The sequence below is a fragment of the Procambarus clarkii genome, chromosome 58, assembly GCF_040958095.1.
Source record: "Procambarus clarkii isolate CNS0578487 chromosome 58, FALCON_Pclarkii_2.0, whole genome shotgun sequence".
In the NCBI taxonomy this organism is placed as follows: Eukaryota; Metazoa; Arthropoda; class Malacostraca; order Decapoda; family Cambaridae; genus Procambarus; species Procambarus clarkii.
In genome coordinates, this window is record NC_091207.1 from 18,638,446 (window position 1) to 18,658,445 (window position 20,000).

Consider the following 20,000-nt stretch of genomic DNA (forward strand, 5'->3'; position numbering starts at 1 on the left):
GACTGCATATTTCTGGACTGCCAAAAAGCCTTTGATACAGTACCGCACATGAGACTGCTGTTCAAGCTCGAGAGGCAGGCGGGGGTGGGGGGAAAGGTCCTAGAATGGATAAGGAACTACCTAACAGGAAGGAGCCAAAGAGTTACGGTAAGGGGCGAGAAGTCGGACTGGCGAACAGTAACAAGTGGAGTACCACAAGGATCGGTGCTGGGACCAATTCTATTTCTTGTATATGTCAACGACATGTTTACAGGCGTAGAGTCCTACATGTCGATGTTTGCGGATGATGCAAAGTTGATGAGAAGAGTTGTGACAGATGAGGATTGCAGGATCCTCCAAGAGGACCTGAACAGATTGCAGAGATGGTCAGAGAAATGGCTACTAGAATTCAACACGAGCAAATGTAAAGTTATGGAAATGGGACTAGGAGATAGGAGACCAAAGGGACAGTACACAATGAAGGGGAACAGCCTACCTGTAACGACGCGTGAAAGAGACCTGGGGGTGGACGTAACACCTAATCTATCTCCTGAGGCACATATTAATAGGATAACGACAGCAGCGTACTCTACACTGGCAAAAGTTAGAACATCATTCAGAAACCTAAGTAAGGAGGCATTTAGGGCGCTTTACACTGCCTACGTAAGGCCAGTCTTAGAGTATGCCGCCTCATCATGGAGTCCCCATCTGAAGAAGCATATAATGAAACTGGAAAAGGTTCAGAGGTTTGCAACGAGACTCGTCCCAGAGCTACGAGGGATGGGGTATGAAGAGCGCCTGAGGGAACTGTGCCTTACGACACTAGAAAGAAGAAGGGAGAGGGGGGACATGATAGGAACGTATAAGATACTCAGAGGAATTGACAGAGTGGACATAGACGAAATGTTCACACGGAATAGTAACAGAACGAGAGGACATGGATGGAAGCTTGAAACTCAGATGAGTCACAGAGATGTAAGGAAGTTTTCTTTTAGCGTGAGAGTAGTGGGGAAATGGAATGCACTTCAGGAACAGGTTGTGGAAGCAAATACTATTCATAATTTTAAAACCAGGTATGATAGGGAAATGGGACAGGAGTCATTGCTGTAAACAACCGATGCTCGAAAGGCGGGATCCAAGAGTCAATGCTCGATCCTGCAAGCACATATAGGTGAGTATAGGTGAGTACACACACACCCACACACACACACACACACACACACACACACACACACACACACACACACACACACACACACACACACACACACACACACACCCACACACACACACACACCCACACACACACACACACACACACCCACACACACACACACACACACACACACACCCACACCCACACACACACACACACACCTAACAACCGCAGCTGGCAACAGTCATGTGGGCGTAACTACCAGTGATCAAGAGCGGACAGCATGACCTTTCACCCCCTCTCATGTGGCTACGTCAATATGTGGTCCGCCAACGCCCATGTGTCACCCCAACATGTCGACCCGAACAACGGAATTCATGTATTCTCCAGTCACATGGGGGGCCTTTTATGTGTGTGTGGAATACCTGGATTGTACCTGAATGATGAAGGGGTTCTGGGAGTTCTTTTACTCCCCAAGCCCTAGGGAGCCAGGCTTAACTTGTGAGAGCTTGGTCCAACAGGCTGTTGCTTGGAGCGGCCACAGCCGCAAGCTCACCTACAGCCTGGTTGGTCAGAGTTCAGCTACTCACTTGTCACGTGCCGGGTAATATATTTAAACACATCCGGCCAATACAAGCGAACGTAGCCGGAAAAATGTATTTGAATAGAGCCGGATAATATATGAGTGTTCATTACTCATCGATATGTAGACTTTATTTTTATTTTATGTATTCAGAATAAATCAACGCGTGATTGACGGGAGAAATCTTGGAACAAAAATAGAATGCTACAGATATTTGACCAGACCACACACTAAAAGGTGAAGGGACGACGACGTTTCGGTCCGTCCTGGACCATTCTCAAGTCGATTGAGAATCAAGTCCATTCTCGAATCGACTTGAGAATGGTCCAGGACGGACCGAAACGTCGTCGTCCCTTCACCTTCTAGTGTGTGGTCTGGTCAAATTACTTTAGCCACGTTATTGTGACTCATCGGCTGCATGCTTCAGATATATTTCCATTCCCAAACTGCTTCCAATTTTGGCATTTAGCATTTACTGATGAGTGTCTGAATACCATGGCTTTCTTGCCTTGTTATTGCTTTATGCGTGTGTTCTTGCTTCACAATATTACTTGTTTTATGTTCTGCACCTATTATGTAGTGTGTACTTGTTTGGAGTTTTATATAAGGTACCTGACATGCACTGCGAAAGCTCGAAAGGCTGTCATAAAAGACATAACGAAGTTAATGACATCATCAAGAGGAGCCTTGCCTCAGTTCAGTGTCCAGCAGAGAGAGAACCTCGCATCCTACCGGCCCAAAATCCAGATGCTCCCATGCTTCTCCCAGATAGCATTACAATACACCCCTGGAAGAGGGGCAGACAGCTGGTGTGGGACGACACATGTGTATCCACCCTCGCAGATATCTATATGAATTTTGGTAATGACAAATCAGGGCGGCCAAAAACAGGGAAACAGCAAATTCAAACAAGTACATGCAACTGGAAAGTGAATACACCTTTCTTCCCCACAGTGTCTAAGACACCTGGTCCCTGGGGTAGGAATGTCTTGAGTTGTCTCAAGGAATTGGGTTCCAGGCTCATTGACACAACCAGAGACCCAAGAGCGCCCGGTTTCCTTTAACAGCGGTTCAGTGTGGCGAGCCAGAGGGGAAATAATTGCTGTATCCGTTCCTGTCAGGAGGCTAAAGATCCACAACTTTTAACCTTTCCTTGTATTCACCAATGAATAACTTGTAACCTTTAATATATATATATTTTTTGAGATATATACAAGAGTTGTTACATTCTTGTAGAGCCACTAGTACGCGTAGCGTTTCGGGCAGGTCCTTAGAATACGATCCCCGCCACGAAGAATCGTTGTTACAACCAAGTACACATTTTACTGTTGAGTTAAAGAGTGTGTTAAACCTACAGTGTGCAACTCCTCCCTCCCTACAATGTCCAACTCCCCCCTCCCTACAGTGTCCAACTCCTCCCTCCCTACAATGTCCAACTCCCCCCTCCCTACAGTGTCCAACTCCTCCCTCCCTACAATGTCCAACTCCCCCCTCCCTACAGTGTGCAACTCCCCTCTCCCTACAGTGTGCAACTCCCCTCTCCCTACAGTGTGCAACTCCCCCTCTCCCTACAGTGTGCAACATGACTATCGACGGGGGACTACTCAGCGTCACATCTGGTCAACTATCCGGGTCCTTAGTGTCGCCAGGGGAGATAGTGGCTCCGTCCTTCTGCTGGTATCTACTGAGGGCGCCGCCAGGCCACCGGGTCGAGCTCCAGCTCCACCGCCTGGTCCACCTCGGCTCCTTCGTCAACTCCACAACGTGAGTAGAACATGTTTTGCTTCAGTTAGACGACTGTTGTTGGTTTTCGGGAATGGTGCTATTGGTCGGGGGGTTTGTTTGGATGTGTGTTTGTTGGTTGTTTGTGGGGGGGGAGGGAAGGGAGGTGTGATGGGGGTTTGTTTGCTGTGAGGGGACGGGTGTTATTTACTGCTGGGGTGTTTGTTTGGCCTTGTTTGCTGAAAAGGAACTGGTGGGGGGGGGGTTGTTTATATATGACTTTCCGGGTGATGGCCTTGCATGGACGCCAGTTTTGTTTGCTGTGGGCGATTACACACACACACACACACACACACACACACACACACACACACACACACACACACACACACACACACACACACACACACACACACAATGAGCAACAGAGATATTAGAAATAACTTTTTTAGTGTCAGAGTGGTTGACAAATGGAATGCATTAGGAAGTGATGTGGTGGAGGCTGACTCCATACACAGTTTCAAGTGTAGATATGATAGAGCCCAATAGGCTCAGGAATCTGTACACCTGTTGATTGACGGTTGAGAGGCTGGACCAAAAGGCCAGAGCTCAACCCCCGTAAACACAATTAGGTGAGTACAACTAGGTGAGTACACACACACACACACACACACACACACACACACACACACACACACACACACACACACACACACACACACACACACACACACACACACACACACCAATTCTGGAATATACGGCATCAGAGTGCTAGTCTTATCTGATTATATCAAAACGAAGCTGGAGAATAACCCGATATATGCCGCTGGAATAGTCCCAGAGCTGAGAGGTATGACCTCCAAGGACATAAAGCAGTTATATCCCATCACTGGAAGACAGAACACGCAGGGGGGGGGGGGTTGGAGAAAGGAAACTATCAGGGGGGGAAAGCGCCAAGCCATTACGACTATATAGCACTTAGAAGGGGGTCAGGATAGGGATTTGGGATGGGACGGGGGAAAGGAATGGTGCCCAACCACTTGTGGACGGTCGGGGATTGAACGCCGACCTGCATGAAGCGAGACCGTCGCTCTACCGTCTAGCCCAAGTGGTTCAGAGGGGGGGGGAAGGTAATCATGAAGCACTTAACAGTACACAGTGAGTACTGTGTACTCACTGTGCTGTGAGTACACAGCACTTTGAAGGAACACAAGAATTGAATAGAAAACGGGATAAAAGGACGTAGTAAAGGAGCAGTGCCCAATCACTTCGACGAGCACTAACCCTGTACGAAGCATGGCTCTCTCTCTCTATCTCTCTCAGAAGGGAAATGATCACCACATACAAAATTCTCATGGGAATAGAGAGGGGCAAAATAAGGACAGATTACTTAGCAAGACTTGTTCACGGACAAAGATACATAGATAGTAATTATGTATCCTCTTGGGCCACACAAACATAAAAAAAATCAGTTCTGTGCCACACTAGCAAGCAAATGGAATGCACGCTAGGTGAACAGTTGCATCAGGTGAAAGAAACTCCTCCCACGTACTTCCGTACTCGAAAGAGTTGCTCCCAACTCGTTCAGACTATCGAATACCATTCAATCGATTGCTTAAAGGCGAGACCCACGAGCTGAAGCTTAACCCGACCCCCCCGCAAAAACAAAAAACACACGAAAGTGCAGCTAAACAACTGCGCAGGTATTCAAACACCGGAGAAAAAAAAAACACCGTCAGCCATGATTTCACCACTCGCAAAACTACGCTTAATTTTTGCAAACAAAAGTGAACATATTTCGCAAATAATGACATTTGTGGTGAGTTTATTGAATAGTGACGAGGATGTGAAGAATGTTCATGTGTTGTGTGACCCTGTGCTCAGTACCCTTGGCTGTTGTGGCCCCTGTGCTCAGTACCCTTGGCTGTTGTGCCCCTGCTCAGTACCCTTGGCTGTAGTGCCCCCTGTGCTCAGTACCCTTGGCTGTTGTGCCCCCTGTGCTCAGTACCCTTGGCTGTTGTGGCCCCTGTGCTCAGTACCCTTGGCTGTTGTGGCCCTGTGCTCAGTACCCTTGGCTGCAGTGGCCCTGTGCTCAGTACCCTTGGCTGTTGTGGCCCTGTGCTCAGTACCCTTGGCTGTTGTGGCCCCTGTGCTCAGTACCCTTGGCTGTTGTGGCCCTGTGCTCAGTACCCTTGGCTGTTGTGGCCCCTGTGCTCAGTACCCTTGGCTGTTGTGGCCCCTGTGCTCAGTACCCTTGGCTGTTGTGGCCCTGTGTTCAGTACCCTTGGCTGTTGTGGCCCCTGTGCTCAGTACCCTTGGCTGTTGTGGCCCCTGTGCTCAGTACCCTTGGCTGTTGTGGCCCCTGTGCTCAGTACCCTTGCCTGTTGTACCCCTGTGCTCAGTACCCTTGGCTGTTGTGGCCCTGTGCTCAGTACCCTTGGCTGTTGTGGCCCTGTGTTCAGTACCCTTGGCTGTTGTGGCCCTGTGCTCAGTACCCTTGCCTGTTGTACCCCTGTGCTCAGTACCCTTGGCTGTTGTGGCCCTGTGCTCAGTACCCTTGGCTGTTGTGGCCCTGTGTTCAGTACCCTTGGCTGTTGTGGCCCCTGTGCTCAGTACCCTTGGCTGTTGTGGCCCTGTGCTCAGTACCCTTGCCTGTTGTGACCCTGTACTCAGTACCCTTAGCTGTTGTACCCCTGTGCTCAGTACCCTTGGCTGTCGCTCAGTACGTGCTCAATACACACTCGTATGAGAGAGATGTGCTTGCCGGAGTTAAGTACATCTCATCTCTTGCCGAAATTAAATCAACTAAGAATCATTTAAATATCCCAACTCGACCTAAATATCCGGTGATTTACACTCGTAATTAGAGGTTCGTTCGCTAGGGAGGGGATATAAATCCAGCCCATTGGCCTATCAGTTAAGGAGAATACATGATAATGACTTGTTTCACGTCTCATAACTGTCTTGGATTGTCTTGAGTGTTGAGGTGGCTTTGGGAAGAGCGCTGATGAATGCGGTGCTTGGCTTAGTGAGACACAGAGGTATTAATGATTTTTCATCCCGTTTCAACAATGAATAAAACGCTGCGGTGTGAGATTAGAATGATATATGAATGGTGTTTTTATGGGGGTTCATTTGCATGTGTGTGTACACGCACACACACGCGTGCGCACATACAAAGCGTGTGTGTGTTTCAAAGCGTTATATGACAAAGAGTGCTGGGAAGACGGGACACCACGAGCGTAGCTCTCATCCTGTAACTACACTTAGGTAATTACACTTAGGTAATTACACGCAGACACTCACACACACACACACACACACACACACACACACACACACACACACACACACACACACACACACACACCCGATTGAGAGGCTGGACCAAATAGCCAAAGCTCAACCCCCCCCCCCGCAAGCACAAATAGATGAGTACAAATAGGTGAGTACACACACACATATTGGAAAAAAGAGAAAATGTTCACAATGAATAATAATAGAACAAGAGGTCATAGACGAAAAGCCTCAAACAATAAGATGAATCACAAAGATGTTAGAAAGTTTTCTTCTAGCGCAATAGTTGGAAAATAGAATGAACAAATGAAACTAGTTGTAAAACCCAAACTCATGTCATAATTTTTTTTCCCCAAGTAGACATTATGGGGGAAACAGGTAAGAAATAATTAAGAGGACCGGTTACCTTATCAGCCTTATCAAATTTCGGGATTTATTTTCTACGCTCTTACCTATAATTGTGTGAGAATCAGTTCTTTCAATCTCCCCCTCGTAAAGTAATATATATATATATATATATATATATATATATATATATATATATATATATATATATATATAATCACTAAGAACTCTTTGACCCGGCCAGGATTCGAACCCATGCCGTCCAGGATCACCCCTAAACGTACACAGTACCGTGACCACCGCACCAATCCTGGACGGCATGGGTTCGAATCCTGGCCGGGTCAAAGAGTTCTTATTGATTATATATATATATATATATATATATATATATATATATATATATATATATATATATATACATATATATATATATATATATATATATATATATATATATATATATATATATATATATATATATATATATATATATATTGCAATTGCTCCTAGAGCATATAGTCTCATTGCCCCAGGATCACATTGTCATTTTCGGCTGGTGTGGAATAAGCTATAACGAATGAATTACCTACAACATAACAGTTACAAAAAAAACAATTGTCCGAGGCTTTATTTAATCATTACCTGTGAATGTGATCATTGCACGATGATAATTCCTGCAGATAATTAGTTCAGGTGAAATAATACGGAATATGAGCCTGTTTGCAACCACGAGCCTTACGCTCAATTATTTTGTGTTCTATCGCGGATATGTGAGTTTATATATATCGCCTGTGTATGTCGTTTATACATGAGGTGTGTATATGTTGTTTATACAGGTGTGTATGTCGTTTATACATGAGGTGTGTATATGTTGTTTATACATCAACTGCGTCTCTCGTTTCATTTTGGGTACCTTGGCATTTCCCGCTGGGAATAACAATGCGATTTTGCTAACGAACATGTCATAACGAAGTTAGTTGAGCCTCGCACACGGGGATTAACGCACTCGCTCTTGGCTTACGGAATTTCGTTAACCGGGACGTCGTTGTGTAAAGTTATTACTCTCATCTCCTAGTCTGTGTCAGGCGTTCTCACTCAATCATACTTGTTTCCAAGCGTTCGCTATACGTTTCCAGGCGTTCTGAGTTGTTTACGCATGCTTCCAAGCGTTCATACACGTTCCCAGGCGTTCAGAGTCGTTCACACTCGTTCCCCGGCGTTCAGAGTCATTCACACTCGTTCCCCGGCGTTCAGAGTCATTCACACTCGTTCCCCGGCGTTCAGAGTCATTCACACTCGTTCCCCGGCGTTCAGAGTCATTCACACTCGTTCCCCGGCGTTCAGAGTCATTCACACTCGTCCCCCGGCGTTCAGAGTAATTCACACTCGTTCCCCGGCGTTCAGAGTAATTCACACTCGTTCCCCGGCGTTCAGAGTCATTCACACTCGTTCCCCGGCGTTCGGAGTCGTCCCCAAGCATTCGAAATTGTATCCAGGCGTTCGGAATTACTGGTGTTCGCAACTCTCCGGTTTTCGGAGCTAGCATTTATGAGATATTTGTCAACCTTCATCTGTTGAAGCCTTGAATTTAAAACTTATTTTCATTCTTTTTTCCCAGAGGCTTTTCCTGAATTCTTTTAGAATAGAATATTTATTTTTGTATGAAAGGATTTTCTGGGTCCTGAAGGTTTTAAATATTAAGTGTGACAGTTGTAAACTAATGTACGTGTGTACTCATCTAGTTGTGCTTGCGGGGGTTGAGCTGTGGCTCTTTGGTCCCGCCTCTCAACCGTCAATCTGGTGTACAGATTCCTGAGCCTACTGGGCTCTATCATATCTACATTTGAAACTGTTTATGGAGTCAGCCTCCACCACATCACTGCCTAATGCATTCCATCTGTTAACTACTCTGACATTGAAAAAGTTCACTTCCTAACGTCCCTGTGGCTCATTTGGGTACTCAGTCTCCACCTGTGTCCACATGTATGTGTGTGTGTGTGTGTGTGTGTGTGTGTGTGTGTGTGTGTGTGTGTGTGTGTGTGTGTGTGTGTGTGTGTGTGTGTGTATATGTGTGTGTGTGTGTGTGTGTGTGTGTGTGTGTGTGTGTGTGTGTGTGTGTGTGTGTGTGTGTGTGTGTGTGTGTGTGTGTGTGTGTGTGTGCCTAGGACCAGGGAAAGTCCCTAGAGTTACGGGACCAGCAGTCTCTAGCTCCAGGGTACGCCCCTAGAATCTTGAGAAGAATACCTAGAAGAAGCCCCTTAGGGTCCCATAGGAGCACGTAGATCAGCGAATGAGCCCCTTGGGTCAGAGGCTGAGCCCCTAGGATGAGTCCCATCAGGGGTAAGCCCCTAAGTTCCAAAGGTGACACTATGACCCAATATCTCTAGGGGACTGAGAGGGTCAGTAAATTCAGAGAAGTGCCTAGGGGGTCTCATGAGCAATTACTAGGGGTCTAGTGAGATCCAGGGAAGTCCCTAGTGGCTGAAGGGAACCTCCTAGGGGGCTCAGGGATTAGGGTCCATCCCTAGCCAGATAAGCTTGACACATACGTGAGGCGCTGTCACGTGATGACCTCTTGGAACCTTAAAGGGGATGAGTGAGCAGACTACTTCCCCTCAGTTCATCCCCTCCCTTGCCCCTAGTGTAGCCCCCTGATACCTGGTCACTCTAGTGTACCCTACATGCACTTCTGCCTCCCCTAGTGTACCCCACACACGCCTCCCCTAGTGTATTTCATACACACTCCTGCCTCCCCTAGTGTATCCCATACACACTCCTGCCTCCCCTAGTGTACCCACACACACTCCTGCCTCCCCTAGTGTATCCCATACACACTCCTGCCTCCCCTAGTGTATCCCATACACACTCCTGCCTCCCCTAGTGTACCCACACACACACTCCTGCCTCCCCTAGTGTATCCCACACACACTCCTGCCTCCCCTAGTGTACCCACACACACACTCCTGCCTCCCCTAGTGTATCCCATACACACTCCTGCCTCCCCTAGTGTATCCCACACACACTCTCCTACCTCCCCTAGTGAACCCCTCAACCTTAACTCCCACTCAATCACCCTCCTCAACTCTCAACTACCATTTTCTCAACCCCACACCCCCATCCCCCTATTGGTCAACCCCCAACTCCCACACCCACAATCTCCTCAAACCCAAATTTTCATTAAGCCCATTCACCTTCTAGTCCTATATGAACAAATTCAGAATATTGTGTATTATCTGTAAAGTAAAAAGTATCTGTTTAAGGCCCGACGGTCGTGGCTAGCCTCACCAAACTTTGCAGGGTGACTGGTGGTGAATATGTGACAAACATGGGTAAGTCGGAGGTCAATCTCTTTTCTACCTGTTGATTGGGAATGTAGAAATCAACATTACTAAATGTTTATTTCTACATTTCTACAAGATGATTGGCTACCATGGGTCAACTCGGTAAAGAAAAAATCAAAATAAGTATTTTTTTAATATACTAAAATAATAGGCACTGACGTTGGTGAAAGTGTTCAAAAAGTCTACTTGCAATAATTTGGTCTTAGAAATGTTGTTGTTACATATATTATTTGCAATAAGGCGTATCGCCAATCGTGTTTCAAGATGTGTTGCCATATATGGCAGGGTGCCGCATGGCAATATATATATACATATTTCTTATGGTTATTTCTCATACTTTTACTTAGATTTTTGTAATGATAATGAAAAACATTAAAGAAACCGCAAGGTACCACCCCCAATCTAGTATCATAATTTTGAGTCAAGTTTCCACACACACACAGACACACAGGAACCTGTACACCTGTTGATTGACGGTTGAGAGGCGGGACCAAAGAGCCAGAGCTCATCCCCCGCAAGCACAACTAGGTGAGTACAACTAGGTGAGTACACACACACACACACACACACACACACACACACACACACACACACACACATACACACACACATACACACACACACACACACACACACACACACACACACACACACACACACACACACACACAAAACTCGTATGCAACTCCAGCTCGTCGTGTGCAGCATATGTCTAACTTTGTTTTCAGCTTAAGACAACGGGGACAGCAGGCAAAGTTTAAGGCGGTGAGTCCCCAGCATAATCACCTCTGTTGCACAGACACGACGTCTTGTCCTTGCGACAGTTGCTGGTGGACTGGTTGTTGTGGCTGGTGGACTGGTGGTGGACTGGTTGTTGTGGCTGGTGGACTGGTGGTGGACTGGTTGTTGTGGCTGGTGGACTGGTGGACTGGTTGTCGTGGCTGGTGGACTGGTGGTGGACTGGTTGTTGTGACTGGTGGACTGGTGGTGGACTGGTTGTTGTGGCTGGTGGACTGGTGGTGGACTGGTTGTTGTGGACGGTGGACTGGTGGTGGACAGGTTGTTGAGTCCGGTAGACAGGTACCGAACACGTTTTGCCCAATTCGACAAATGTCAATATACATTCCTGTCTCCACACATCTCCTCTGGTCTTCTACAAGCAGTCAACTTCATGTCTTAATATGACCAACCAGCACCTCTCCCCTCCCCCCCCCTTCTCTAATTGCATCCATTGAGCAACATTCAGTGGTTCCTGCTAGCATTATCATGCCCCCAGATCCTTACAGGCGCTGCTCATTTGCTGTGTTGCGGACTCTTGCACGTCTTATGGATTTATTGAGCTGTTATTGCTCTCCTAATCTGTGTGTGTGTATATAGGACTCTGTGGTATGTATATAGGACTCTGTGGTATGTATATAGGACTGTGGTAGTCTCCTTTGTGAGAGACAGGAGTTTACCTGCTAGGAATATTAGCCAGGATTATTCCGGTTGTGTATACTGTCTCAGGAACCTGAGGTATACTTTCTACGTATACTCTGTGGAGAGCCAGAAGTATATGAATTATGTGTATGTATATATATATATATATATATATATATATATATATATATATATATATATATATATATATATATATATATATATATATATATATAGACGTGTGTGTGTGTGTGTGTGTCTGTGTGAGTGTGTTTGCGTACGTGCATTATAATACATTAGTATATACACACACACACACACACACACACACACACACACACACACAACAAACTCATCCAGACAATCATGTTTTATGCAGCCCAACCCGACCGGAAGGGCAATTACCTATTGCAATCTCTTAAAAGTGTTGAAGCAATGCAATAACCTAACCTAACCCTGCATCGTCGTTGCTGCGAATATTACCACTCTGCTCCCCCAGAATATCCCCCCTCCCCCCCCCCCCCACGTGGCTGGTGTATGTGACTTGTGCTGTTATCGTCTAATTGGGCCAAGAAACTGTCGCGAACCTGTCTCTTGCACCTTGATATCACCCCTGTAAGGAGGTCCTTGACTTCCCCGCCCCCCCCCTCCGTGGAGGGTGGTCCTCGACCCCCCTCTTCCCCTTGTGAAGGAGGTCCATGACCCCCATTCTTCGTGGGGGGTAGTCCCCGACCCACCTCGACCAGTGCTGATTCTATCGGCCAATAGATACTACTGGTGCTTGTTGCTACAAGTGGTGCTCAAGCTGTTGCTTGAGCACCATTAGTAATCCCTTAAGTCATGACTTAAGGGATTGAGGTTGAGGTCAAGGTGCGTCTATGCATAGACGTACCCTAACCTCAGCATTACAGGTAGCGCTCAAGCGGCCATTTTACCCCAATTTGTCACTCTCACTATACAAAGACAACACTAAAACTTGTCTTAAAAGTTACATAAACAGAAACTCAAAACAAAATAATTAACAATCGAGTCAAAATTGCCAGCAATTTCACCCAAAACAAACTGTATTTATACGAGTTGTTTAGGAACACGTATGTGACACTTCTGAGCAATAGAACTGTTGCTGGTGGCAGTGTAGTCCAACAAAATCACCACCAAACTTGCTGCAGACTGCTCCACGCGGCTCCGGAAACCAACTACATGTTTAAACAAAAAAAAAAGACAAAAAACTAGATTTGCTTGCGTTAAACAGACAAACGCGCAGTCTAGGATGCTATTCCAGCGGTCATTCTCACTGTTTATAGCTCTTACGGACTCTTAGCTCTTAGGGAGTCGCAGCTCTTACGGACTCTTAGCTCTTACGGAGTTGTAGCTCTTACGGACTCATAGCTCTTACGGTCTCACAGCTCTTACGGACTCTTAGATCCACGACCATGTGCTGCTTCGATCCTGGAACGCTTCCAGGACCTTCATTAGACCCATCTGAGGACTCTGGATCCATCTGGGGACTCACTAGAAACATCTAAGGACTCACTGGAACCAGACAGGGATGTTTGACACATAAGCAGGCAGGCAGACAAGCAGACAGGCAGGCAGACAAGCAGCCAAACAGACAGACTCACATACAGGCACAAACTAGACAAACAGGAACACCGACAGAAGGATAAACTAGATAATAATTTATATAATTCTTTAGATATGCTGAGGGTATATATATATAAATGATGAATATAGTGAACTAAAAAAAAAAATTATTCTCTCTCGTCACCTGAATAATATACAAGATGCACTGACACCTGTGTAGCAACTTCCCACTCGACAATACCTTTCCCACCAGTGTACGCCTATTCGCACAGGCGGCGAATGCCAACGCAATGTCCAACGCGACAAGTCGCCGTACAAGAAACTCGCGGCAAGTCGCAATGCAAAATGAGGTTACGAAACAACACAAATTGAAAGCATGAACCAGCAGAAGCTCGTAGGAAGAAGCAAATAATACACATGGAGACAAGATGCCCACTTGGTTATGGCTGGAGATGAAGGAGGGGCGTGTGTCAGCGCTACACGACCTCGTCCTCACTCCCTAAACGACACTTGGGCCCTTGCAAACGACATGCAAAATAGTGAGTCTAGGCCCCCTGTACCTGCTGCAGCATGGGCTACTTTGTCAAGTTTAGGGTCAAACGACACGAGGAAAAAGATGGCCGGTGCACCAATGCTGTCAGTATTAAACTACAATCTCGGGTATGCTGTCAGTATTAAACTACAATTTCTGATATGCTGTCAGTATTAAATCCCCATTTCTGGTATGCTGTCAGTATTAAATCCCCATTTTTGGTATGCTGTCAGTATTAAATACCCATTTCTGGTATGCTGTCAGTATTAAATCACCATTAAATCTCTGGTGGGTCAAGTGGTTGGGCACTGTTTCCTCACACAGTCCTCATATCCCAGCTCCTTGTCCCCATATCCTAGCTCCTTGTCGTCATATTCCAGCTCCTTGTCCTCATACATCACACACACATACCAACCTAACACACCACACAAACACACACACCACACAGACACACAAAAAACCAAACACACAGCTTGCTTAACCAGAGCTCCAAGAATGCGACAGGGAACCCCCTTAGGTCCCATAACATCAAGATAATTGAATCTCACGTGAAAGATAATACAAAGTTTCCTAATTCCTGAGTCACATGTTGCACAGTCACTCGACCCAATTGCACTGCAAGCGTTGCAATTTGTGCTGCCTTTTATTGCAATGAAATATAAGGTGTAGAGCAGATTGCAAAAGCCAATTTCAAGTATCATCCACCTGTGTCTAAGTGTCTAAGTCCAACTTGACTGTGTCTAAGTCCAACTTGACTGTGTCTAAGTCCAACTTGTGACCCTTGAAATATATATATATTTTTTTTGAGCTGCTGCCACTCACAGGATGAGTATGAGGTGCATAATAAACCAATCACAGGATTAGTCTAAGGCCCCCACAACAAACTACCACTCACAGGACTTGAATAAATTGCGTCTGACAATAAGATATAATTGTAATTAACAACCTTATTAATAATACAATATGGTCATTTGAATGTTAATTATACCATGCTAATATTACCATGTTAAAATATTACCATCTTTAATACTCCCATCAGGGGCATCGTTCCATTAATATTTCATGTACTTCGGGTAATTAACCTGCCCAAGAGTGCTCTTGGGCTCTTGAAAATACATTTAATTCTGTAATCTGCTACTTCCTGAAGAGTCTACAGGCTCTCAAGAGTTTTATATTATTATTTAAAGAATGGTACATTCCTCCAGTGGGTGGTGGTACCCCCCTACCAACAGGGAACGAGACACCTTAACACACACACAGATCACAATAACGTGATGCATCAAATGAACAAATCCACAAGGGCCGTGACGAGGATTCGAACCTGCGTCCGGGAGCATCCCAGACACTGCCTTAATCGACTGAGCAACGACAGGGTAAAAAGGGTTGAAACCGAAGTTCTTCTGAACTTACTGGATCCCGTAGCCTCTCCGAGGAGACACCTTTACCTACATCTCTCCATCAAGAGTTAACACAGACAGATGTAGAGAAGATGCAGAATCTTAACTCCTCAAGACGCAACCGTACCGCCGCCCCCCAATTAACCACTCCTCAAGACGACTACAGCCTTGGTGCAGGACAAACAATGGACGACGGAGACTTTGCGCGACGAAGGGTAAGGGGAAAATGTTAATTATTGGGAGAGACTCTCAGGGCAGGTGTGTGTGGGGTTGGTTGGGGTCTTTTGAAGCGAGGACAGGTCTGAAAGTTCAGTGTTCTTCTTCTACCATGAGGCTGGGAAGAGTAATGAAGGTGGGGGTAATTTATGGTGGTGGTAGAGTTTGGTGTGGTCGGGGAAGCTTGCTGTGGTGGGGGGAAGTTTGCTGTGGTGGGGGGAAGTTTGCTGTGGTGAGGGGACAGTTTGCTGTGGTGAGGGGACAGTTTGCTGTGGTGGGGGAAGCTTGCTGTGGTGGGGGGAAGTTTGCTGTGGTGAGGGGGAAGTTTGCTGTGGTGGGGGGAAGTTTGCTGTGGTGGGGGGAAGTTTGCTGTGGTGAGGGGACAGTTTGCTGTGGTGAGGGGACAGTTTGCTGTGGTGGGGGAAGCTTGCTGTGGTGGGGGAAGGTTGCTGTGGTGGGGGAAGGTTGCTGTGGTGGGGGAGAGTTTGCTGTGGTGGGGGAAGTTTGCTGTGGTGGGGGAAGCTTGCTGTGGTGAGAGGACAGTTTGCTGTGGTGGGGGAAGTTTGCTGTGGTGGGGGAAGCTTGCTGTGGTGGGGGGGAGTTTGCTGTGGTGAGACAGCTGGCTGTGGTGGGACAGCTGGCTGTGGTGGGACAGCTGGCTGTGGTGGGACAGCTGGCTGTGGTGGGACAGCTGGCTGTGGTGGGACAGAGTATCGTGATCAGACAATTCAGTACAAATGTCAAGAGAGCAAACTGATCTCCCGCTTCAAGGTATATATATATTCCCAGCAAACACACGACCGTAACCTCAACGTTTTATTAACATTAATTGAACTTTATAAACGTTTTAATAACTAAAAAAGAAACGTTTGGATTTCATTGTGTCTCTGTTCTGGGTTGAGACTGTAGATGATACTAGTAACTCTACACAGAGAAGAAGTTGATGATGGACAGATATCCTGGGATATCTATCTTGAGGTTATCTTGAGATGATTTCGGGGCTTTTTAGTGTCCCCGCGGCCCGGGATATCTATCTTGAGGTTATCTTGAGATGATTTCGGGGCTTTTTAGTGTCCCCGCGGCCCGGGATATCTATCTTGAGGTTATCTTGAGATGATTTCGGGGCTTTTTAGTGTCCCCGCGGCCCGGTCCTCGACCAGGCCTCCACCCCCCAGGAAGCAGCCCGTGACAGCTGACTAACACCCAGGTACCTATTTTACTGCTAGGTAACAGGGCCATATCCCTATCACTCGCTGCCTGGATAAATGGAATTGAAAGCTTGGCAACGTCTATGTTGTTGTTGTTGTTATAGATTCAGCTACTGGGAACAAGTTCTAAGTAGCACGGGCTATGGTGATCCCGTAACTTACCTGGTACAGGAGCGGTGCTGTGTCTGTAACGTCTATGATGAAAAGAACGTATATACAGGCCATGGTGCACCTTTTCTAGTGAGGGGGAGTGGATCTTGAGGTTATCTTGAGATGATTTCGGGGCTTTTTAGTGTCCCCGAGGCCCGGTCCTCGACCAGGCCTCCATCCCCAGGAAGCAGCCCGTGACAGCTGACTAGCACCCAGGTACCTATTTTACTGCTAGGTAACAGGGGCTTAGGGTGAAAGAAACTCTGCACATTGTTTCTCGCCGGCGCCCGGGATCGAACCCAGAACCACAGGATCACAAGTCCAGCGTGCTGTCCGCTCGGCCGACCGGCTCAATGGATGGTGGAAGACTTTGCAGGTAAAGTAAAGGAAATCATTAGAGAAAATTTAAGATGCGCTGTCTAACAGAACATCAAAACAGATTTGCAACCATAATCTATTCTGAATTTAATAAATGATGATATAGGAGGTATAATAATGTGAGTTTATATAATGTTATCATAAGCTCTCGCGTGACAAATTCACCCATTGGGAATATTTTAATGGTATTTAGAATTATTTTGATAAGTATTGCCATCGTCAAAAAAATAATGATGCTTTTTTTTTCATCGTAAGTGCAAAAAGTGCTTTTCCATAACCTTCATAACTTTACACCAAGTTACAGTTTACTTTACAAAAGTACAGTTTTACCTTACAAGGTACAGCTATACTTTTCTGTACAGTTATCTGAAATAATGTGGGAATGATATACTTTTAATGAGACCATTTGGTGAATTTTATCAGTATTATTACGAAGAAAATCAATACAAACCACAATGAGGATTCGAACCTACACACAGAACGGAACACTTGTGCGGAACACGCACAAGGGGACACAGGTGGAAACTGAGTGCCCAAATGAGCCACAGAGATATCAGAAAGAACTTTTTTAGTGTCAGAGTGGTTGACAAATGGAATGCATTAGGGGGTGATGTGGTGGAGGCTGACTCCATACACAGTACACAGTTTCAAGTGTAGATATGACAGAGCCCGATAGGCTCAGGAATCTGTACACCTGTTGATTGACGGTTGAGAGGCGGGACCAAAGAGCCAGAGCTCAACCCCCGCAAACACAACTAGGTGAGTACAGAGTACGTCCAAAAACACGGCCCAACCAGCTCGGCCACAACGCGCTCAAAGACAATGCAACCAGGGATTCAACAGGGCCAAGATTCAACAGGGCCAAGATGGTTATCATACCTAAAATAATTACCTTTTTATATAAATGACTAATATCATTCCAAAATTAAACAGATAATCGATAATTGTTTTGACCATACAACCCACGTATCTCCAGAATTATTAATTCAGTATTAATTATAAATATAATTATTTTGTTTCTCTGAATAACAATACTCTTCTTACATGAATAGTGTAAATTCTTGAATTCATGAATGAATTCGTGAATGCATGAATTGTAAGTGAAGTGTATCATAAGAACAAATAAAAATAAGAATAAGGGTAACTGCGGATTGATGATTTAATTATCACAGATTGATGATTTGATTGATTGATGAAGATTAAGCCATCCTAAGAGGCGGCACGGGCATGAATAACCCGTAATTTTTTGCCTATTAGTGAATAATATTCATGAATAGCCCGTAATAATATTCCTAATTGGCCCCATAAGATTGATATATCTTAATATCTTAAGCCTCTCTAAGAGGTGGCACGGGCATGAATAACCCGTAAGACTGGGCCCATACGAGGCAGCTCCTATTTATAACCACCCAGTCATACTGTGAGGTGCACCAGATCCACCATCTGGTCACCATTTGGTCCGGGAGACATCTCCCGTCACGCAGGGTGCAGTCGCACCTCCACAGATCTCCAGTATCATCTATTGATACTGGTGATGGCTCAAAAAGGCCACCACTTACGGGCTATTCATGCCCGTGCCACCTTTTGGGCGGCTTCATCTTCATCTTAACACATTCACAAGGGAGACATCTCCCATCATGCAGGGTGCATTCGCACCTCCACAGATCTCCAGTATTAGCTCTTGATACTGGTAATGGCTTAAAAGGGCCACCACTTACGGGCTATTCATGCCCGTGCCACCTTTTGGGTGGCTTAATCTTCATCAATCAATCAATCAATCTGTGAGGTGTAGGAAGTGACCCCTGGGCACGCACGCACGCACGCAAGGTGGGGGGGGGGGACGAGCCACTTTTGTGGGGGTAATTTGGGGGGAAAAAGTGTTAGAAACGATGTCCTTGATCAAATTTTAATTCATATTAATTAGTTGCGTCACTTTTTAAGAGGTTGATACGTGGTAGTTTTATCTCAGGCAGTGTGTGTGTGTGCGTGTGTGTGTGTGTGTGTGTGTGTGTGTGTGTGTGTGTGTGTGTGTGTGTGTGTGCGTGTGTGTGTGTGTGTGTGCGTGTGTGTGTGTGTGTGTGTGTGTGCGTGTGTGTGTGTGTGTGTGCGTGTGTGTGTGTGTGTGTGCGTGTGTGTGTGTGTGTGTGTGTGTGTGTGTGTGTGTGTGTGTGTGTGTGTGTGTGTGCGTGTGTGTACTCACCTAATTGTGCTTGCGGGGGTTGAGCTCTGGCTCTTTGGTCCCGCCTCTCAACCGTCAATCAACTGGTGTACAGATTCCTGAGCCTATTGGGCTCTATCATATCTACATTTGAAACTGTGAATGGAGTCAGCCTCCACCACATCACTTCCTAATGCATTCCATTTGCTAACTACTCTGACACTGAAAAAGTTCTTTCTAACGTCTCTGTGGCTCATTTGGGTACTCAGCTTCCACCTGTGTCCCCTTGTTCGCGTCCCACCAGTGTTGAAAAGTTCGTCCTTGTTTACCCGGTCGATTCCCCTGAGGATTTTGTAGGTTGTGATCATGTCCCCCCTTACTCTTCTGTCTTCCAGTGTCGTGAGGTGCATTTCCCGCAGCCTTTCCTCATAACTCATGCCTCTTAGTTCTGGGACTAGTCTAGTAGCATACCTTTGGACTTTTTCCAGCTTCGTCTTGTGCTTGACAAGGTACGGGCTCCATGCTGGGGCCG

At 46.1% G+C, this 20,000-nt stretch overlaps 1 protein-coding gene across 1 annotated transcript in view; it reads left to right on the forward strand.

Moving 5' to 3' along the window:
* LOC123767937 (uncharacterized) overlaps window positions 1-20,000 on the forward strand; it is a 214,217-nt gene that overhangs the window by 127,116 nt on the left and 67,101 nt on the right. The window contains exon 5 of the mRNA XM_069306626.1: window positions 3,293-3,482. Within this exon, the coding sequence (XP_069162727.1) occupies window positions 3,293-3,482 (190 nt within the window). The remainder of the gene's footprint in view (window positions 1-3,292; window positions 3,483-20,000) is intronic.